General features: G+C 37.6%; 1 protein-coding gene across 1 annotated transcript in view; it reads left to right on the forward strand.

Moving 5' to 3' along the window:
* The window catches only part of CWC27 (CWC27 spliceosome associated cyclophilin), a 184,706-nt gene that overhangs the window by 13,255 nt on the left and 149,551 nt on the right, over nucleotides 1-21,900 (forward strand). Inside the window, exons 3-7 of the mRNA XM_037150808.2 lie at nucleotides 519-631; nucleotides 2,794-2,937; nucleotides 4,561-4,659; nucleotides 5,303-5,406; nucleotides 9,469-9,538. Coding sequence (XP_037006703.2) covers nucleotides 519-631; nucleotides 2,794-2,937; nucleotides 4,561-4,659; nucleotides 5,303-5,406; nucleotides 9,469-9,538 — 530 coding nt within the window. The remainder of the gene's footprint in view (nucleotides 1-518; nucleotides 632-2,793; nucleotides 2,938-4,560; nucleotides 4,660-5,302; nucleotides 5,407-9,468; nucleotides 9,539-21,900) is intronic.

Here is a 21,900-nt window from a genome sequence, read left to right on the forward strand (position 1 = left end):
TGACATTTTGGGCCAGTAAGTCTTTGTTGTGGTGACTGTCCTGTACTTTGTAGGGTTTTCGCTAGTATTCCCGGCCCCTCCCCACTAGATGCCAGTGGCGTCTCTCATGTGTGACAACCATATACTTCTGGATATTGACCAATGTCTCCGAGGGAACAAAATTATTCCCCTCTGCCCCCAGTTAAGAACCACTGATCTTAAGTGGTTGGAGTAGACTCTATAAATTAGAGTCTATAATTTATAACCACTATACCAAGACTCTAATTTTTATTTTGAAAATTGTAATCTAGAATTTGAGAAAATCCTTGAAATAAGTAAAAAACAAAGAACAACAAAAACAACCACCACCATGGTTTCTGTAGAAAAGGTACTGTTTTGAAAAGATATTTTATAATAAGTAGGGAGAAAAGGTTTTGGTTTAGGAACCTGTTTAACATTCGAGGGGGGAAATCTTATGACTCTAGTTGTATTTACTCTGAAATATACTTTGTTTTAGACTTTGATAAATTTTTTTTCAGCGTATTATGACAAGACCATTTTTCATAGAGTAGTGCCTGGCTTTATAGTCCAAGGGGGAGATCCTACTGGCACAGGAACTGGTGGAGAGTCTATCTATGGAGCCCCATTCAAGGTGAGACCTAATTCATTGTAATTATTTATTTGCAAGTCAGCTTGGGTTATTTGATTGAAAATGACTGTGCCCCACAGGAAGAAAATACATTTCACATTAGTGCCCCAAATCAAGTATCTATCACATATTTAAGATTGTGCAGATATAAGAATAGCACTTACTCTATCAAGCATTCTTTCTAAGTTATCATAAACTTGTATGCAAATTGAATTCAGGTAGAGATAAAGGTGAGTAAAAAATTAAGTACTATATTACATATTTCCTGATATCTGCCTGTATCTGATCTCTGCAACTCTGTAAATGTAAAACATTTTTAGAACATTGCATATGCCATTCCATTTAAAAAATTTTTATTTAATACTATATGAATTTTGTATTAATCTGCTCGGACCTCTGTAGCAGACTACCACTGACTAGGTGGCTTAAACAACAGGAATTTACTTCCTACTATTCTGGAACCTGGGGAGTCCAAGATCAAGATGCTGGCATTCAGTTGAAGGTTCTCTTCCTGGCTTGCAGATGGCTGTCTTATCACCAGGCTTTCACCCAGGCAAGGGGGAGAGCTCTGGGGTCTCTCCCCTTCTAAGGACCCCGGCCCTGTTGGATGAGGGCTTTGCTCTTATGACCTCATTTAACCTGTATCAACTTCTTAGAGGCCTTGTCTCAAACACTGGGGGTTAGAACTTCAAAATATGAATTTGGTGGAAGTTTAATTTAGTCTATAATAGAGTTAAGTCTAAATTTTACACCATAGATAGACGTCTCTTGCATAAAATGCACACCAGAATAGGAAATCACAAGGGAAAAAGAAGCAACATAAAATTGTTAGAAAATAAGTGTGAATATTAATAAGACTAAGTCAGTGATTTGTATATTGCCAACATAGATCTTAAAAAGACAAGAGTTAATGTCATTCTTAAGAATAACAGTGAGTTTTAAAAAAAGCTAAAAGTTGGATTATTTATCAATCTGATGGTACCACTATCATGTTTTTTTGAGTGGGTAAACCTGAGTAGCTCTTCAAATATGGGAGTTTCTTTTGAAGATTTTGTGTTTATACTAATGAGACAGAGTTTCCTTTAACTGGGCTACTATCTGATTCTTGAGAAAAATAGTTGAACTGTTTGCTTTAATTTCCTGATGATAATGTCTTTAGAAAATGTGGAATGGTTACAGAAGTGTCTCAGATATTTATATTTTACCAAATTGAAATGGCTTATGATTTTAGAGCCTCAACCTAGTAGGAATCATTCCTTTATTCTATTATTTAGTATAAGAGAATAGATCTTTTTAATAATTTATTTCTGAATTGAGATGTTTGTTAATCATGTTCAAGAAATAACTTATTTTGGTAAGTTTTCCAATTAGGTCATTTTTAATAAAGTATACATAGTTATGATCCTTTGAGTTCAAATCTCTTGAAAATTATTAATTAAGGGAAAATAACTTATTTTCTGAGAAGTATTGATTGCATAACATTGTTGTATTATAAATGAGTCTATTATCAGGCCTGGACAGAAATTCCATTAACTAAGAAACTAATGTGTGTGTTATGTAGTCTGACCGTACCAAGAGAAGCACCTTAGACAGGCTTGCTACTGGCCTTTTAAAAAATGGCACACGTGACCATTGCCAGTTGAGAGAAGATTCAACTTAGTACTCTGAAAAGCACAGTAAAGCATATAACATGACCATAGTAGATTTGTTGAGTTAAAAAAAGAAGAAAGCAGTTGTTTCCTGACTTTTAGAATGGGATGAGGAGGGGCAATAGTTGCAGACTGTGCAATGATTCAAAGGTAGTTTTCTTGGGGAAAAAAATAGAGGTTCTATAAGCTTAGATGACTTTGATGGATGGCAAAAATTGGGGAATAACTCCTAGAAATCCATTCCCCTTTAAGTACACTTTCTCTATGTAAGTAGACAGCTTTTCATGAAATAGGCTAAATTTGTAGCTGAGCATATTTGGAACATATAGGCTACTGAAGTCAAATTTAATAGCATTGAAGGAATAGTAAATATTGGATTTGATTATATTTGAAAAACAGTTAAATAAAACTTCAGTGTATTTATTAGAAGCTGTATGGGGCCCATGCAGGTTAGCTGAATATGAAGGGCCTTCTAACTGAGGTCATTCACTAAATCTTTTCTCTTTCATGCTTCAGGATGAATTCCACTCACGGTTGCGTTTTAATCGGAGAGGACTGGTTGCCATGGCAAATGCTGGTCCTCATGATAACGGCAGCCAGTTTTTCTTTACACTGGGTCGAGCAGATGAACTTAACAATAAGCACACCATCTTTGGAAAGGTTTGTGTTCATCATATTAGGCTTCTGTGATATATATGATCAACTTATATAAGAGCTGCCTTCATACATTATTCCCTAGAATATTTATTTACCTTCAAATATGCTGGAATATGTCTCTGTTATAATGAACTGTGAAGGACCACCTGAATATTTTTGTGTATTTCAAATAAGGCATTGGTTATGACTTTAAATTTTTCTTTTCTCTAAAATCACACTAACTGTATTAGCTACTATGTCACTCAGCTCATACTGTTTTTATGTTTTTAGAAAGATACCTAGGTAATAAAATTTGGTGGTATGAAATTTATTTGTCTAATGATAAATTCCCTTAAGTTTAAAGTGAAAGTTATATTAACATTAAAACTGTTTGCCTGAAATATTACTTTCAGTAATACCTATTTAATCCTGCACACGATCAGCATTATACCAGGGAATGTCATTTTCATAGAATTTTTAAGTTTTCTGTAGAAAGAGTTTCCAAAGGCTCTTTTCTTACTCTGCTCCCTCCTGGTAAATACTGCATCCCTGGGTGTTCTGTCTGAGGCGTGTGAGACGTCATTAGTGTATCAGCTCCCCCTGCTGGTTCGGTAGGAATGGTTTTCCATGTCCTAGGCACAGCTGGACTTTGTGATAATGAAAAGGAAAAAACAAACAGCACAACTCTAAATTGGTATTATTTTAAAACTTTTGAGAGATGTTGAATGAAAGGAGTCACACTAAAAAACATGCAATAAAATATTGCTTAATACTTAGCAATGCGGGTTAAGAAATATGCATTGGCATAGCTGAGCCACTCTGACACAGGTTGTCGGGCGTTCATAGATTTTATTTCCTATTACTTAAAATAATCAAAGTTATGATCAAATGAGTTATAGGTTGGCATTCTGCACCATTGTTTACAGTTGATGTTACATGACTTATGTATCAGAGCTAAAGTATAGCTTAATGGTTAGCATTCTGAAAGGCCGTCACTGTCAGCTCTAGAACGTCTTTGAACCTCAGTTTTTTTTATCTGGAGAAGGAGGATAATGATAGTACCTACTTTTAGGGTGTTTGTGGGGATTAAATGAGGTAATGTCTGCAAAGTACTTACCCCATTGTTAATTGCTTGTTCTATCCTCTTCTAAAATCTATACTTGTTTATGATATTTGAATGAAAAGTTGTCATTCAGTAAGAGGTCATTTGACATTATATTTTAGTTTTGTCTTTTTTCTTTTCTTTCTTTTTTTCTTGATTTGAGAGAGACAGAGAGAAACATTGATTTGTCGTTCCACCCATCCATGCACCTGTTGGTTGATTCTTATTTGTGCCCTGACCCAGGATTGAACCCCCAACCTTGGCATATTGGGACAGCGCTCTAACCAACTGAGCTACCTGGTCAGGACTATATTTTAATTTTTAATAAAAGGTGATCTGAATTATATATATTGGAAATTTCCCAAACATTTTACTGAGGGATGGAATTTCATGTATGCTGTTTCCTCTTAAGGTGAAATTGCTTTATTTGCATTAATTAATTAATGCATATGCTCTTATATAACAATATGAAGTATTTTCAAAGTGTTCCCTTATTTAAAAGAATGAACGTAATAATTTGCTAAATCTTTATTTTAATTTGATAGGTTACGGGGGACACAATATACAACATGCTGCGACTGGCAGAGGTAGACACGGATGATGAAGAAAGACCACTTAATCCACACAAAATAAAGAGTTGTGAGGTAGGAGCGTGATTCATGTAAGATAAAGCACTTCAGTTGTCTCTAAGAGAGATCGATTATTACCATTTTAAACTATCAGGTGAAGGCTTTATACTAAATTAAGTCACAACTCAGATTTTATCTCTGTAATTTAGGCACAGTTTCTGATTAAGAGGTTTTTTTTAATTGAAGGTTTTGAATTCTAACATGAAACTTTAGCTGATAATCCAATGAATGAAAAGCTTAATTCAGAATGGAGAGCTAGAGGAATTAGGTTTATTTAACTCAGTGAAGTGACTTCCTCAGTAAATCAAGAGGACCTTTCACTGAGGAAGCCATTGGGGGTGGTCTTGAAGAACATTTGATTTGGAGTCAAAACACCTGGTTTTTGTCTCTGTTATTATCTACAAAATTTCCTTAGATATTTTTCCCTTTTGTAAGATAGGGTACAGTGTCCTTTACTTAATAGCACGTGGGGTTATTAGGAGAATCCAGTGAGTCCCTGGAAATGTGAGCACTTGATGTTGTGTCCATTTCGCTGCACTGGTGGCAGTTTTGTGAGCAAAACACACAGATGCTGACGCCACCTTGGTTAAAGACTGGTTTTTGTTTTTTGTGAAATTTTAAAAATGGAATAATGATTTCAACATACTTCTTTTCACAGGTTTTGTTTAATCCTTTTGATGACATCATTCCAAGAGACATAAAAAAGCCAAAGAAAGAGAAACCAGAGGAGAAAGTGAAGCAATTGAAACCCAAAGGCACAAAGTAATGACAGTAGTAAGATTTTCCTTCAGCTTGAAATGCAACACTGATTCATACAGTTCAGTTAATTTCATTTTGTAAGAATTGTTTGCCAGGGAGAGGGCGGCCAGTTTGGACCAGGGAGATATCTGAATTATGAGTGTGTGTATTTTCTTTTCTAAGTGGGCATTTTTTTGTTTTTAAATACAGTATATAACTTAAGCTAAGTATTGTCTCAGATGTCCATATAAAATGTGTTAATGTAAATAGATAGGATTACTATAGTAATTATTTAAATAAATGAGTTCTTGAGAAATTTTTTGTTTTTTATTTGATTTTTCAATCAAGGAGCTTTTAGAAAGTAAGGTATGAAGGATATGACTGAATGTTCACATAACTTTTCATTCTTTTTTTGGTTCCATTAAATTAATCTTATTATACCTATTTTTAAACAGAAAGCTGTTTCTGTATTCTGAATTATTTTCTTAGGATAGTTTTCAAAAAGTAGAAATTTCTTTTTATAATAAGTTCCAGTATTTTATGAATGGTGTGTATATTATTTGTTTTCATTGAAATGGATGTCAGAGAGTTAGATTTCAGTTCATTCTTTTATTGAATTGTAGAATCTATATTAGGGACTTTGATGTACTGAAAGTATTAGATTCAGATAGTTCTAAGAATAATCCTGCCTAACCCAGTTTATAGGGAGCAAACTTGATTCATCTTTGTCACCTTTTGTTACCCCATCTTTTAAAATGGAGATTATAATAATTAAAATACATGGTTGTCATGAAGATTAAGTGAGAATTTAATTTTAGAACTTAATTTGAAAATGCCCAGTAGTATAGTATTCAATACGTAATCATTTTTTTCCTTGATACCCTACGTGGGTGTAAGTAAGTTGCTTTTGTAAATTCTCAGATATGAAGCAGACATTTTAATAAACAGTTGATGTCTTGTGGCAAATCACTTCATATATATATCTGTATATTTGATTTCTTTGTACATTTTGATTCATTTATTTTGATTAATTTATCTTTGAGTGAAAGGTCACTCTATGTTCAGATACAATATTTTATTTCTATAATTTAGCTTGACAACAAATCTAAAAGTTGGGTGTGTTTATTTTTGTTTTCAATTCATAGCAAATATATTAGGGATGCTATAGTAGTCACTGATTGCATCTAGGCTTTGAAATAAAAATTCCTCTTTGTTGCCAAATCTTTTATTTTTCTAATATTTGAAGAAAACTTTTTATTTTGAAATAATTTGAATATTAACAAAAAAGTTGCAAATATGGTACAAAGAACTCCCATATATCCTTTGCCCAAATTTCCCAGATGTTAACATTTAGAAACACTTGATTTATCAAAGAAGAGTTTTTTTTAATTGATTATGCTGTTACAGTTGTTCTATTCCCCCCTTCATTCCCCTCCACCATACCCCCCATCCCCACCATTACCCCCCTTTAGTTTATGACCATGTGTCTCAAGTCCTTTAGATTCTATATTTCCCATGCTATTCTTGCCCCCCCATCTATTTTCTATCTACTGTCTATGCTACTTATTTTCTGTACCTTCTCCCCCCATCTCCTCCTCCCACTCCCCTGTTGCTAACCCTCCTTGAGATCTTCATTTCTATGTTTCTACTCCTGATCTAGCTGTCCTTTTAGTTTGCTTTCATTTTAGGTGTGGTTGTTAATAACTGTGAGTTTGTTGTCCTTTCACTGTTCATGTTTCTTTAACTTCTTTTTCTTAGATAAGTCCCTTTAACATTTCATATAATAAGGGCTTGGTGATGATGAACTCCTTGAATTTGATCTTATCTGAGAAGCACCTTATCTGTCCTTCCATTCTAAATGAAAGTTTTGCTGGATAGAGCAATCTTGGTTGTAGGTCTTTGGATTTCATGACTTGGAATACCTCTTTCCAGCCCCTTCTTGCCTGTAAAGTCTCTTTTGAGAAATCTGCTGACAGTCTGATGGGGACTCCTTTGTAGGTGACTGTCCCCTTAGCTCTTGCTGCTTCTAGGATTCTCTCCTTCATTTTAATTTTGGCTAATGTAATTATGATGTGCCTTGGTGTGTTCCTTCTTGGGTCCAACTTCTTTGGGACTCTCTGAGCTTCCTGGATTTCCTGGATGTCTATTGCCTTTGCCAGATTGGGGAAATTTTCCTTTATTATTTGTGCAAATACGTTTTCCACTGGTGGTTGTGCCTTTCCCCCTTCTGGTACCCCTATAATCCGGATGTTGGAGCGTTTAAAGATGTCCTGGAGGTTCCTAAGACTCTCCTCATTTCTTTGAATTCTTGCTTCCTGACTCTTTTCTGTTTGGCCATTATTTGCTTTCTTCTGGTCCACTCCATTGATTTGAGTCCCAGTTTCATTTTCATCGCTATTGGTTTCCTGTGCAATTCCGTTCATTTCAATTAGTTTCGCCTTCATATGTTTCTCTAATTTGTGGCTATAATCAACCAGTTCTGTGAGGATCCTGATGACCAGTGTTTTAAACTGTGCGTCCGAGAGTTTTGCTATTTCTTCATCACTTAGATCTATGGGCTCTGGGGCTTTGAGATCTTGCGACATTTTTTGGTCTGTTCTGGCCCTTTAAGTGTGAGAAGCGGTGCCTTGGACTCCCAGGTCGCTGGGTTGTGACGCTGTATGTGGGGGCGTGGTCAGAGCGGGGAAATGGCGGCGCCCTTCACTGCCACTTGCCGCGGGGACCCACCGGGCCCGGTCCAACTGCCCACTCCCTCGCCTGACTGCCCGTGCACAAATGCACGACCACAGTCAACACGCAGCACCGCTTCCCCCGCTGTCTCCTCCCGGTCGCTCGCCTGGTCACTTGCTCGGTCGCTCACTAGGTCCAACCCCTGCGCCTGGATTCCGCGAGTCTGGATTCCAGCGCCTGAGCCAGTCTGACCGAGTCCTCCAGTGCAACCCCGCTCCACCAGCCACTGGTTTCGCCCCTTACCAGTCAGGCTGAAGAATTTGTTGTTAACGGACTTCTGAAAAGTTCAATTTTCTGTGTTCTGGCTGTGATTTCTGTTGCTAATATTTAGTTGTCCCTAAACTTGGTTGTGTGAGAAGGCACGGCACATCCACCTATACCTCCATCTTGGCGGAAGTCCAGAAGAGTTTTAGAGTGTACAGCTCTCTCAGTTGTTGACACGCGTCAGCCGCGCCCTCAATCTCACGTGTGAATTCCTGGGTGTTAGGCTCCAGTCCCTGGAGTCTCCGGAGTTGCCCGCACTTTTCCTAGAAAGCTACGGATCAGACTATAGAGGGTGAGGGCCAGAGTACAGCCAATCCTCTCCAGCGCCAGTGCTCTTCCTGGAAGCCCGACCCCTCGATCCCTCCCCGGGCCCAGGTAAACCTGCGGCCCGACTCCTGCTTGCCCTTCCGCTGCGACGAACCCCCCACGATTCTGCCCGGCTCCTCCCCACCCGGTTTTAAAGCCCAAATCTTTTATTTTTCTAATATTTGAAGAAAACTTTTAGCAGTGTAGTATTGATCGTCCTTGGGATGTCTTTGGTTTGAAGGCTTAAAGAAGACACTTAGTTTTTCTCTCCCGTGGGCTATTTTTTTTTTAGATTAAGTTTATTGCCTATTTTTTACTTAATAATTTTCATTTAACTTACTAGTTTTTAAATACTAAACTGTGTGTTAGAAGACATTAGACTGATTGCTTCCCATTTGTAGTGCTGTCGGGTCAATATATCAGTTTTTTTAGAAGTCTTCATTTTGCTTATCAGTTTTGATAAATATAAAAAGATTAATTATTTGTGTCATACCTGACTTAGTCTATTTAATGGTAGTGCTCAGAATGGATTTTTGGTCTTAGTTTAGCCTAACATAGGGAACATCTGTGGTCTAAGGCCAAAACCGTAACTATGTTGAAAATAATAGATCCTTAGTGTATTTCTACTGAACACTGAGTAATATTGCCTATTGTTAAATGGTTAAAATGTGTTTCTCCTTATAAGTTCTAGTCTGGTTTTTGAAAATAACATATTTATGTTTTATTTAACTTTTTCTTGCTAATTTTCTTTTATTTTTTCCTTTCTTTCTTCCTCTTTTTAATTAGAAATTTTAATTTACTTTCATTTGGAGAAGAAGCTGAGGAAGAAGAGGAGGAAGTAAATCGAGTCAGTCAGGTAAAACTCAGATTTGCCCTTGGCTCTGAACCATAAAAGAGATTAGGGTCTATCTCTTACTCGTGTTTGTCTCTCCTGCTGCACACAGCACGTTCCACGTGGTGCACATTCAGGAAACGTTCATTGTATTAATTTGTAAAGTGATTTATGGTTAGTGATATTTGCAACTTCTGAGAACCTATGCCCTCTTAAAATTATAGTGTTTTTTTAAAACCTGAAAAAATTTTAAAGATTTTATTTATCTATCTTTAGAGGGGAAGTGAGAGAGAGGGAGAGAAATATCAGTGTGTGGTTGCCTATCGTGTGTCCCCTACTGGGAACTGGCCTGCAACCCAGGCATGTGCCCTGACTGGGCATCAAACTGCGGTTGTTTGGTCCACAGGCCTGCACTCGATCCACTGAGCTACACTAGCCAGGGCTAAAATCTGCAATTTTTTTTATAGTCAGAACTAAAGTTAAAGAAAGAACTTTATGTTTCAGATTTTAATTACCATTTGTCTTTGCTAGGTGATGATGATGATGATGGTGATTACTATAATAAACAGTGATAGACCAAAGTTCTTATATTCATTTTAATGTTCATATATACTTATTCATTCATTAATTCTCATCACAGCCTTTTAAGATAGTTATTATTATTCTCACTTTATCAATGAATAAATTAAGGTATAGCTAGGTTGTAATTTGCTCAGAGTCACAGACCCAGTAAGTTAGCTCAAACTGGAATTTGAACCTGCATCAATCTCACTTAAAAAATCCTTGTCTTTGGATTATACGTTGCTTCCTGGCCTTTTACCCCACCAATGCTTCCCATGGGCCTTCAGGTGTGGTTTTGTTCAGTATCACTTTCATCACAGTGCTCATGGCTGACACACACAGTGCCCTGCCCTTGATTTAGAGCAGTGATTCTGATAAGTACACTCCAAGAAAATCTTCTAAAGGGTTTTTACTCCCAAAGATTCTGACATGTCTTCCTTTCTTGACAGTTACTGAATGCTGAGATCTAAAGGATTAGGTTCAAAGTCTTTATCGTAGTAATTAAAACTCTGAAGTTAGCACTGCCTTGCTTGCTTAACATAGGCTCCTATTTCTTACTGACACTAACAATGGCATTGACTTAAAGGCACATGCTTGCTACCTTGGTCTTTACATCTTTATCCATGTGCTGTTCTTCCCTCACCATTGAGCATAGGTTTGGTAGGCTGATGTTGAGCAGGTAGTGAGCACTCTACTTATACCCCTTGCAGTGAAACTGAATTAAAGTGGGCGTATATAAGAAATATTTTGGTTAGAAATTGTTTTTCTAGCTGACTTTAGTATTCTTGAATGAAATATTCAATATTGTGATTCAGTTATCACCTTCATACTAATATTCTGAAAGAGGTGACAAAGCTGAAGATTTCATCCAGGCTCTTCTCATTCTGATTTGCCTTTAGGAAGTATCTGTACTACAGGTGTCAACATTAAATTCATCTTTACATAAAAATTTCCTTCCCTCTTCCTCATCAATATCACCAATATTTCTGTCACCCCAATAAAGCCATCTTCATTAGATGTCAGTGCACTAGTCTTGCATTATTCATGATTCAAATCTGTGCCTCGTTAAGATGAAAGATTTATATGTCACAATCCTATAGGTATATTTTTAAATGGACAAAACTGCAAATGTTAGATCTGGGAATTGCCTGGCTTTCCTTTCGCTGATGTTTTCTAAAGATGTCAAGTTTCCTGCATCTTCATGCCTTCCCCACAGCCTTCTTGCCTCTGATTTTTCCTTATGCTTGGAGTGTGCTCTCTCCTTTATTTGGCTAATTTTTGTTTTTCCTTTAAGATTCAGCTGTTTATATAGCCAAAGACATTGAAATTGAGAACAGGCTGACAGTGATCAGAAGGGAAAGGGGGAAAAGGGTGAAGTGTTTACAGGAACAATTATAAAGGACATATGGACAACAACAAGGAGGGGATGGAGATGGGGGGTGGGCTGGAACAGGGGGAGGGCTGGGGGGAAAGGCAGAAAACTGTACCTGAACAACAATAAAAGAATTAAAAAAAAAAGATTCAGCTGTTCATAAAAAAAAAAAAAGAAAAGAAAAGAAAGATTCAGCTGTGCTGTCATCTCCTGATTACCTCTACCCACCTCTCCCAACCAACTCCTACCCCTGTGAGCTTAATTTCAGGGATGACAATCTGTCTCTGTCTTTCAAAAGCACTTATTACACTTCATTGTATTAAATATTTTCGTATCTGTTACATGTGCCAAATATTTATTTTATGTAATATTTATAACAACCATGAGATACATAAATTTTGTAAATGAAGAAACCAATACTCAGGTTATGTTGCTTGTCCAAGACCATGTACTTAGGACATGGTGGAATCAGAAATTTGAAGTTAGGGTTCTGCAGCTATTTAAGTCTGTGATATGATTTTGAATGGCGCAGAAGCTGCCTAGTTCGATTGCAAGCCATCTAAAAGGCTTGTGAGAAATTTCACTGGTGGCACAGCATTGGAAGGTGGTCCAGTGCAGTTGGTCCACACCCCTACCTAACTCCCGTAGGGTGCTGGATTCTGTATGATGAGCAGCCTTGCAGATCAGGAGCAGGAGAAGGGAATTTTTCTGTCAGTCTTTTTTGTTGAATCAAATATCTGGTCTAAAGTAAGTTTTATTCACAATTACTTTGAGGTTGACTTTACTAGGAAATTAGTTTAATTTTTTCCTATTTGTAACAACAGCATGTGTTAAATGTTTAAAGCTTATCTTCCTTCTGCTGCTTACTGTTGCACAAAGTTTTTAAAAAGCTATGTTTACCTTAAACTCAATATAGTAAACTTGATACTCCAGAAGCAATTTGTGCTTGCTATAAGATTGATATGTGAAGGGATACCACCATAAATAATGCCAGCTTGCTCTTCATGCTTGTTCTTAAACCTGAAAAGCACTTCTAACTGGAGAAAGACTAAGTAAATGCTTTTCTCTTTGCCAGGAAAACTGCAGTCTATAGTCCCTTAGCAGATGAGTAGTATAACCTAGTATGGTAGCATCATACTTCTCATCTGACTCTTTAACAGGGTGGACTATGTGATAAAATCCTCATATTTTTATTTTTGACTCTCAAGTCTATGTCTCTTGGCTGGATTACTCTTATATTTTTAACTAAATTTATAGGGGTGACATTAGTTAATAGGATCATATAGGTTTCAAGCATAGATTTCTATGATACGTGATCTGTATATTATATTGTGTGCCCGCCACCCAAAGTCAACTCATCTTCCGTCACCACATATTTTCTCCTTTTACCGTTTACTCCCCCCGTTCCCCTTTCCCTTGGTAACCACCATACTGTTGTCTGTGTCTACAGGTTTCAGTTTTTTATCTCATGTACAGTGCTTAGCTTTTTCTGCCTGACTTATTTCACTTAGCATAATGTTCTCGAGGTCCATCCATGCTGTCCCAAATGGCAGTATTTCAAATCTGTGTCTCCCAGCTGGCTTACTCTTCTTTCCTTAGCTACCTACTGGACATCTCTCTATTTGAAAATCCCACTAGTTACCCAAGAGCTGGTTAACACTTAATTCATTATATTTTCTCCTTAAACTTCTCTCTGTCCTGTGACTTTTCTTTCTATTCCCTAGTATCAATATCCCCTAAAGTATTTTAGATTCAGTTTAGACTTTTTTTCTTATTTTTACTCTGTACATCCAGTTAGCTGTACTGTTCTACTAATTTATCATCCATGATGTATCACAAATCTCTTTTTCCTTTTAATCTCTTTTGCTGCTCCCCTTGTTCGGACCTTCACTACCTCTAGCCTTGGCTGCTGCCGTAGTCTACAGACTGGCCTCCCATCTCCTTCCTCTTCTTTCCCTTCCACCTGTCACTCGGAATAGTCTTCCTGAAACCTCACTAAGATGTTGCCGTTGCTCTCTGCTGACCATAGTAATGAGGCCAAATTCTTTGGCTTGTTATTTCAAGCTTCTGCTTTCATGACTCCCCTTTGCCAACTCTGCCTTTCAGCCTAATACTGTTTCAACTTCCCTGCTGATAAAAACCACTCACAGTATTTTTTTAAAAAATTAAATTCCTAGACCCATCTCAGACCTATTTAATCAGAGTCAACAATGGAGGGGACCTGGGAAGCTGTGCTTTTGTTGGATTCCCTGTAATTCTTGTCAGGGAAATGTAGGAAAGCCTGCGTTGGCAGAGCCGAACTGTTCACTGTTTTACATGAGTGCCTTGTGTTTTCCGTACGTGTCTGTGTGTGTCTGTGTGTGTCCTTGAATTCCTTTCCCTGCCTGAAGTATCCTATCTCACTTCTGGATATCAGAGTCATATTTATTTTCAACACCTACAATATCTTTTCTAAATGTCTTTTCCACTTTTTTGTAATCTTTTTTCTAATCTAATAACCTTTGCCTTTCTTGAGATCTTTACATTTTCTTTTTTAAAACATTCTTTTTGCCTTATTACATAAGAAACGTATGACCGTGTTCTCATCATTCAGCACCAAAACACTGCACCCTTTTCTTTCTGCCTTAGGGCGTGGAGCTCCTGGCCGCGAGCCCCCTGGTGGTAAACTTCGTGTCATCTCTGAGTGAGAGTGCGCTGGGGGAGACATGGCATGACTTGGGGGGTCACCCAGACTTCCGGCGCACTTTACTTTCCTCTGGTGCTCAGTGACCTTGGATAACTTACTCTCCCTGATCTTCAATTTTTCTCTTTGTTACATGGAAATAGTATGTACCATTTTGAGTGGTAGGATTAGGCTGTGGATATCCTTACACTGATATGTTATACAGTCTTGAAAATGTTTCTGAAAGTTAAACATCTTTAAAGTAAATGATATACTCCAGGTTACAAATTGTAACTTATTTTCAGGGAGCTAAAGAATATCAAACAAACTCTACTATGGTCATGACTATTATGCAGAGGCTAAAACCCTCATGCTTAAGCGATCTAGAAGGCTGCGGAGAAACTTCCCCAGCTGTTCAGCTTTCTGGGGAGGAAGCCATAAGCTCAGTGTAACTGGCCTAGAGTCTTTCCTGAGCTCTCCCTTGGGGTCCTCAGTAGTGGCTTGAGCAGCCTGGGAGAGTATGAGTGTACACCTGTACCCCTGTACACCAGGACTCACCAGGAGAACCTACCGTTCTCCACAAGTAGGTCTTGGCACACTGTGCAGAATCTTTGGCCTACAGGGTTTAGCTCTTGTGTCTGTTTATGTAATGGAGTCATAGATAAATTTAGCTTGACAAGATAGAATCAAAACAAAAAAGTCATTGACATTTACTGGTATAGAGGGAAGAAAATTTCTCCAGAGCACATGAAATAAATTCAAGAGAGAATTGACGTGGAAGTGCATTTTGTTTATTTTGCTTTTGTCCTGTTCTTCAGACTATGAGCACTCTTCAAATGAAACCTTGGTAAGGAAAGGGGAGGCTGGCTTGACTGCTAGACAAGTGTGACCGATAGAATATATATTTTCTAAAGTTTAACCATACTGTTTTTAAATGTACGTAATAACTAGAAAGACAGTCAAGTAAGTGTCTTTTACAGTGACTCAGAACAATTTGCTGTTGTAGTGGTTTCCATGAAATTAATTATTTCTAGAGGACTTGAAAATAATTGTTTCATTATTCATTTGCTTATCAAGTTTCTTTTTTCAGTGACTCCAGTGTTAAGCTTTATTCCAGAACCAGTCTAACATCACAAGTTAATAATTGCTAAAGCCTGAATTGAGGCTTTACCTTATGTGAAAGGAGAAATGAGATAGAGTCCCCTCTGGTTTATGGATTATCAGTGTGGGGTTACAGACACTGCTTCACCCCACTCGCTTATTCATGACCAGGTGCCTTTCCCACATGGGTTAGCTTTCCTCCATTATTTGTTTCAGTATCTTTCTACTACCTGATAGAAATCTCTTTTAGAATAATAGAATTTTATAGCTCAGAGGGATCTAGTCCAACTGCCTTTCTTTACAGAAGAGGAAACTAAGACTCTGGTTAAGTGACTTTCCAGACTGACTTCATTTCCTTTTTGATAGGATTGCATGATAGGAGGGTGTCATAATAACATATCTTGAGATCAGGAAAGCATATTGTCAGAGTCTGTCATGATATTCTTGTGGACAACACGGGGAAATGTGATCTGGGAGATAGTACAGTCAGGTGGATTTATAGCGGATTGAATAGTTCTGCCCGAAGAATGCTTTGTTGTCAATCTGTGCCTGATTATTTGAAATAGTAAGTTGAAATGTAATAGGAGTACATGTAAATTCTATACTTTAATTTAATGAAATCAGCTGAATGAGTATCAGACCTAATAGCCTGTAAGCCCTAGTTGAGTTATTGAGAGTAAGGTCTCTGGAATAAGGAATTTAATTTTTTTTTTTGCATTTGGGGGCTCACATGTGTACATTGTGTTTAGTTCTGAACACATTTAAGAAGGATACTGACAAACTACACACATTCTGAGGCTGGGAGGGTCGTGAGGAGGAGGGCTGATACCAGAAGCCGTCTTACGTAGGAAATGCTTGAGGAACGGGGTGTGCTGTGGGGGAGTGAAAATGTCACCCTAGGCCTCAGATCCGAAAGGTTGTTGTCTGGAAGATTCCCTCCCTGCGTGTCACTTTCTTAAATAATAGCTTCTTTCAAGTGTCTATATAGGTTCAAAGTTTACTCCTGAATCTGTATGTGTAACTTAAATACAAATGTCATAAAATATTTTCAAGTGAAAGCTGACAACCAGACAAGTAGTTTTCATGAGGCAAGCTAAACAGTAGGCCAGTTCTAAAAGCATCTCAGTACCTAGATTGTAAAATGAGGGTTCAACTGCGCCACATTCACAACAGTGACCCGCCACACTTCTCTCACTTCAAGAGATGTTAACATTTTTACTTCAAATCCAGCTGTTTTTTCTCATTTAAAAAAAGTTATATTGGCTCTGGCTGGTGCAACTCAGTGGATTGAGCGCCGGCCTGCGAACCTAAGGGTCGCTTGTTTGATTCCCAGTCGGGGTGCATGTCTCGGTTGCGGGCCGGGTCCCCAGTGGGGGGCATGTGAGAGGCAACCACACGTTGATGTACCTCTCCCTCTCTCCCTCCCTTCCCCCTCTCTAAAAGTAAATAAATAAAATCTTTAAAAATTATATTGATAAACAAATACACCACTTTCAAGAATAAAGTACAAACGTTGTGCCCTATTCTCATTTATTCTATGCAATTAATTTGTTTAAACTGATCTGAGGGAGAGAGAGGGAGGAGAGAAACATTGGTTTGTTTTCCGCTTATTTGTGCATCCCTCGGTTGATACTTCTACGTGCCCTGACCTGATGGGATCGGACCACAACCTTGGCCTATTGGGACAGCACTCTAACCAGCTGAGTTACCTGGCCAGGGCCTGAAATTAATGTTTCCCAAAAAGTGGAGAGTTAGGGGTGGGCCTAGCGTGGAGCAGGCTGCCAGGCCATTTGCACAGAGGTCGTCAGAAGTTTTAAAATGTTTATGAACATTTGCCCCATTAAGTTGCATTAAACTTTAATTTACTTACCGTTCTAGTTGTTTATATTTAACTAATTTTTAAAAGATGTTACTGTATTTGTATTAATTTCATATTTCTACTATCACAAATTACCATGAATTCAGTGGCTTAAAGCAAGACAAATTTAGTATTTTACAGTTGTGAAGGCCAGAAGTCCAAAACAGATTTTGCTGGGCTAGAAATTGAGGTGTTGGCCAGGCTGACTTCCTTCTAGAGGCTGTAGGGAGAATCCTTACCCTGCCTTTGCCAGCTTCTAGAGCCTACCTGTATTCCTTGGCATGTGGACCCTTCCTCCATCTTCAAAGCCAGCAGTGGCTGGTCCAGTCTTTCTCCTGCTCCGTCGTTCTGAAACCGACTCTTCTGCCTCCTCTTCTACTTGTAAAGACTCATGTGATCACATTGGACTCTCCCTGATAATTCAGGCTAATTTTCCCATCTCAAAATCCTTAATTTATCTGCAAGGTGCCTCTTTTCTACTGCAAGGTAAACCCTCACAGGGTCTGGAGTTAGGATGTGAACATCTCTGGTGCCCATTACTCTGCCTACCAATCTATTTGTATGTAAACTAATAACAGAAATTGTTTGTAGTTCATTTTTTAGTTCTAGAACCCAGAACTAGAACTGGCTTGGATGTTTGGAAACTACTCATAGATTAGAGAAAGACTTGTCCAGTAATGGAAGCCATTTCAAACGGAGTGATTTTCTCATGCGTGCGGTAATGAGCTCCTTTCAAGTGCCGAGACGCTGGTTGGCTAGTCGGCAATAATGTTTAAATTTCCGCACTGGGCGAGAGACTAGATTAAGTGGCCTGCGAGATCTTTCTTTTAACTATTGAAATTTTCTGGTTCTGTGCTCAGGGTCACAGAATGTAATAGTGTTCTTTTTCAAAACATAAATATATAAATAAATATATATTTAAAAAGTAGGTTTACAATTATGTGAAAAATAATGCAATAATTAATACAGGAAAACTCTGTTTTGCATATACACAACTATATATTCAGAACTATACAAATACATGTATGAGAGAGAGAAAGAGAGATATTGAGATTGGGACTGATAGATATTTTTAGGAATTGGTTCACGAGCTGGTGCGGGCTGGCAAGTCTAAAATTTGTGGAGCCGGCAGATAAGGTGGAGCCTCAGGAAGGAGTTGATGTTACAGTCTTGAGTCCAAAATCTGCAGGCTGGAAACTTAGGCACGGCTTCTGTGTTGCAGTCTTGAGGCTGAATTGATTTTAGTTGGGAGACATCGATCTTTGCCCTTAATGTTTTCAGCTAATTAGATGAACACCAGCATTTTGATGGTTAATCTGCTTTCCTCAAAATCTACTGATTTACATGTTAATCACATTGAAAAAAATACTTCATAGCTTCTCTGTACCACTGTGCCCCTTCCTTCCTTCCCTCCTCCAGACCTCCCTGCCTTTCACCTTTTGTCCCTCCTTCCCTCCCTTCTTCCTTCTCCCCTTCCTTAGTATGGGGACCTATACTCCAGAGGTCCCCAGCCCCTGGATGGGGACCTGTATGGGTTTCTGGCCTAAGGAACTGAACAGGGAAAGCTGGCCTGAGCTCTGCCTCCTGTCCCCTGCCCCTGGAAAAACCAGTCCCTGGTGCCAAAAAGTTGGGGACCACCGCTATGCTATATTGGTTCCCACTGCTTCGCTGCCTCTTTGTGGTTGGCCATGAAGTGCTAGATAATAATGTAATTTTCCCATATTCCCTTTAATGGTTTTTTTTTTAGACTTGCTTACAGACAGTTTTGAATTTACTGGGAAGCTCCTTATACTGAATTCACAAAATATACTTTTACACAGTATTTTGTTCAGTAGCTAAAACCTCTAGCCAGCTGCTTTCATGTAATTATTTTAAAAATTATCTTAAAATATATAAGTTGTTTGTTTTCCCTCCAAAATTACTGATACCTGGTAGTATAAATAAGAACCTTAAACTAGTTTATTTAGTAAAAGTAGGCATTAAGAGAGGAAATATCTAAATTCATTTTTACCCTCTTTGGGACTGTCTCTGAATTTTTCCAGTTCTTTCACAATTTGTGTTTACTGCCTGGAAAATGCAAAGTCTGCTATAGGGGGAAGTAACGACCAAAAAGTTGCTTTTGACAAACGAACCAAGTAGAATCTGGACTTACAGATGCAGAGATCAAACTGATCAGACTGATGGTTTCCAGAGGGGGTGGGGGTGGGGGCTGGGTAAAAGAGGGGAGGGGATTATGAAGTACAAGTTGGTCATCACAGAGTAGTCGTGGGCATGTGCAGCACAGCATAGGGGCATACGGTCAGTAATACGGTGCTGTGTATGGTGCCAGGTGGGTGATTAAGACATCAGGAGGACCACTTTGGAAGGTACGGAAATGTCTAACCGTTATGCTGTGCACCTGATACGAATATAAAATAACACTGAATGCAGATTGTAATTGAAAAATGAAAAAGAATTGCTTTTAGTTATATTCTTCTATGCTAATTTAATTAAAGATGTTAATTAAACTTTGAAATAGTAATGATCATTCAGATTAATTCCCAGGTTCTTCCCATTATTAAGTCTTATTTTAAATTAGTAGAAGTTTCTTTTTCCTACAGGCTGTTTTAAGTTTAGGAGATAAACAAGAATCCATTTTTTTAAACTTGTTAATTAAACTAACAAGTTTAATTATGGTAAACTAACTTGTTCTAGTAAATGAAATAGTATAGCTCACTAATGGACTGGGAACCTAGGGACCTGATTTCCAATCTTCTTCCTGGCATTTATCAGTGTCACTCTTATTTTCTGATCTGTTAACTGCGAGGCTGGACTGGAGGCTGAGGCCACCTCTGGCTGTGGTGTTTGTCATTGCGACTCCATGAGGGAGTCCCGTGGAGGGAATTAAACGGAATATTTCTTAGAGTAGATGAAGGTAAACGTTTATGGTTGGAGGTACAAGAGGAACAAATTTTAGGGAAGGAAAGCATGAATACAGGATGTTCAAGTTATATTCTGTTTTAGGTCATTTTGTGTTTACTTGTACAATTTTGCATATATCTCATTTAATTCCCTTTTGTAAAGTAGGTAAGGCTGCTATTATAATTAGTTCCATTTTGAGGTCTGATGAGGTCATTCTATTTTTCCCTAGATGGTATAAGTTTCAGACTAAAAGTCATAGGATTACTGAATATTAGGTTTTAAAACTCATTTGTCCCCACTACTCTCCCTGTATTTGTCCTGTATTCTCTCTACTATACCACTTTCTGATTTTTGAAGTTATTTTGCAGTTTTCAAAGTTGGACAAACATCAGATAATTAGTTGATATTTTGCTTTTTCATCACTCTTTGGTTTATGCAAGGTTATAGATTTAGAAATATAAATAATTACATAATTCAGATTATAACTTTCTAAAACTGCAGATGAATAGCATCTTTAGATTAATCGAGAACTTTGTTTTGTGAAACTAGACTATAAATCTGTTTTAATTAATTAGATTTTAAAATGTGGAGAATTTCATGTTAAAACAAAATTTAAAACCTCTTATTTTGATAATGGAAATATATTTCAGAAGGCACACATTTGCCTCAAGGTAATACCTACAAATTTAGGAGGCTGCCCTCAGAATGTTAGAGAGAGCAGTGAATGAGAAAGAGGTAGTTTCATGTCTCTGTATCCAGTGTTTTCGAATTTCAATTAATATACTTTGTCATGAATTTTTCAAAGTAAAATTTTCTTTCAAAATAAATAGAAATTATTATTTCTTCCTTAACTCGAACCTCTCATTGTTCGCTATTACTTGGTTAGTTGAGGGAAGGAGAGTAAATTTGAAGGTTCTTCACTCTGCGGTGGGGAAGTGTGTAGGATGATGGTCTGCAGCTCAGAAACCAGGCCTGTATTCTGGGTCCATAGGGGCCTCTAGGGGAAAACAATAGATACCTTTACATTTTTGGTATCTATTGTGAGACCGACCTAGATTTAAATTGTAGACCCTGTAATAGTGACTAGCGTTGTGACCTCTAGTAAGTTACATACACTCAGTCAAATTTTCCATCTATAAAGTGTGGCTAATTGTATATATTTTAAGTATATGTATTTTAAATATATATATATATGTATGTGTATGTATATATGTGTGTGTGTGTGTGTGTGTGTATATATATAAAGTGCCCACTTTACATATTTTCACTTGGGAAGGGGAGGAAATGCGGGGCAGGAATGCTGTACTGGAACACAGTGCCAGGCACAAAATATATACTTAAAGATAATAGTAGTAGTAGTGGTTCTTTTATAGTAATACTTTTTATCTCTTCCTACATCTTGTTGCTCTAGTAAAATATAAATTTATTGAGAACATGAACTTTGAAATTAAAGTGTTTAATAAATATTTGGTCACTGAGAGCCTCTTCCACATGCATTTCCTCTTTGTTAAATAGTATCTCATAGGTGCACTCATCCAGTTGCTCGGGTACATTTTAGAAGAGATTCTCTGTAGTATAAAGAGTATATTTGAAAGATAATAATGTACATTATTTCAGCTAACTCTTGTGATTCATCTTTAAAATTTTAGTATATGGGCCAAAAATTAATTAGTTTACCTGTATGTAAATCACAATGAGGACTTAGCATTTGGAAATAGGAGTCAGTACTTATTTTTAAGGATATATCACTTTTTGAAAGAAAAAGGTATTTCTAAGGATCCAAGATGACAGAAGAGTAAGTGGAAGCTACACTAATTTCCTCCCAGGACAATCTGGAATTACAACTAAACTCTAGAGAAATCGTCCTGAGTAACCAACTGAACACAAGTTGGAGAGAAGCCTTGTAACCACAGAGACCCAGAAGTAACCAC

This window comes from Artibeus jamaicensis, unplaced genomic scaffold (assembly GCF_021234435.1).
Source record: "Artibeus jamaicensis isolate MK-2021 breed Jamaican fruit bat unplaced genomic scaffold, CSHL_Jam_final scaffold_369, whole genome shotgun sequence".
Lineage (NCBI taxonomy): Eukaryota > Metazoa > Chordata > Mammalia > Chiroptera > Phyllostomidae > Artibeus > Artibeus jamaicensis.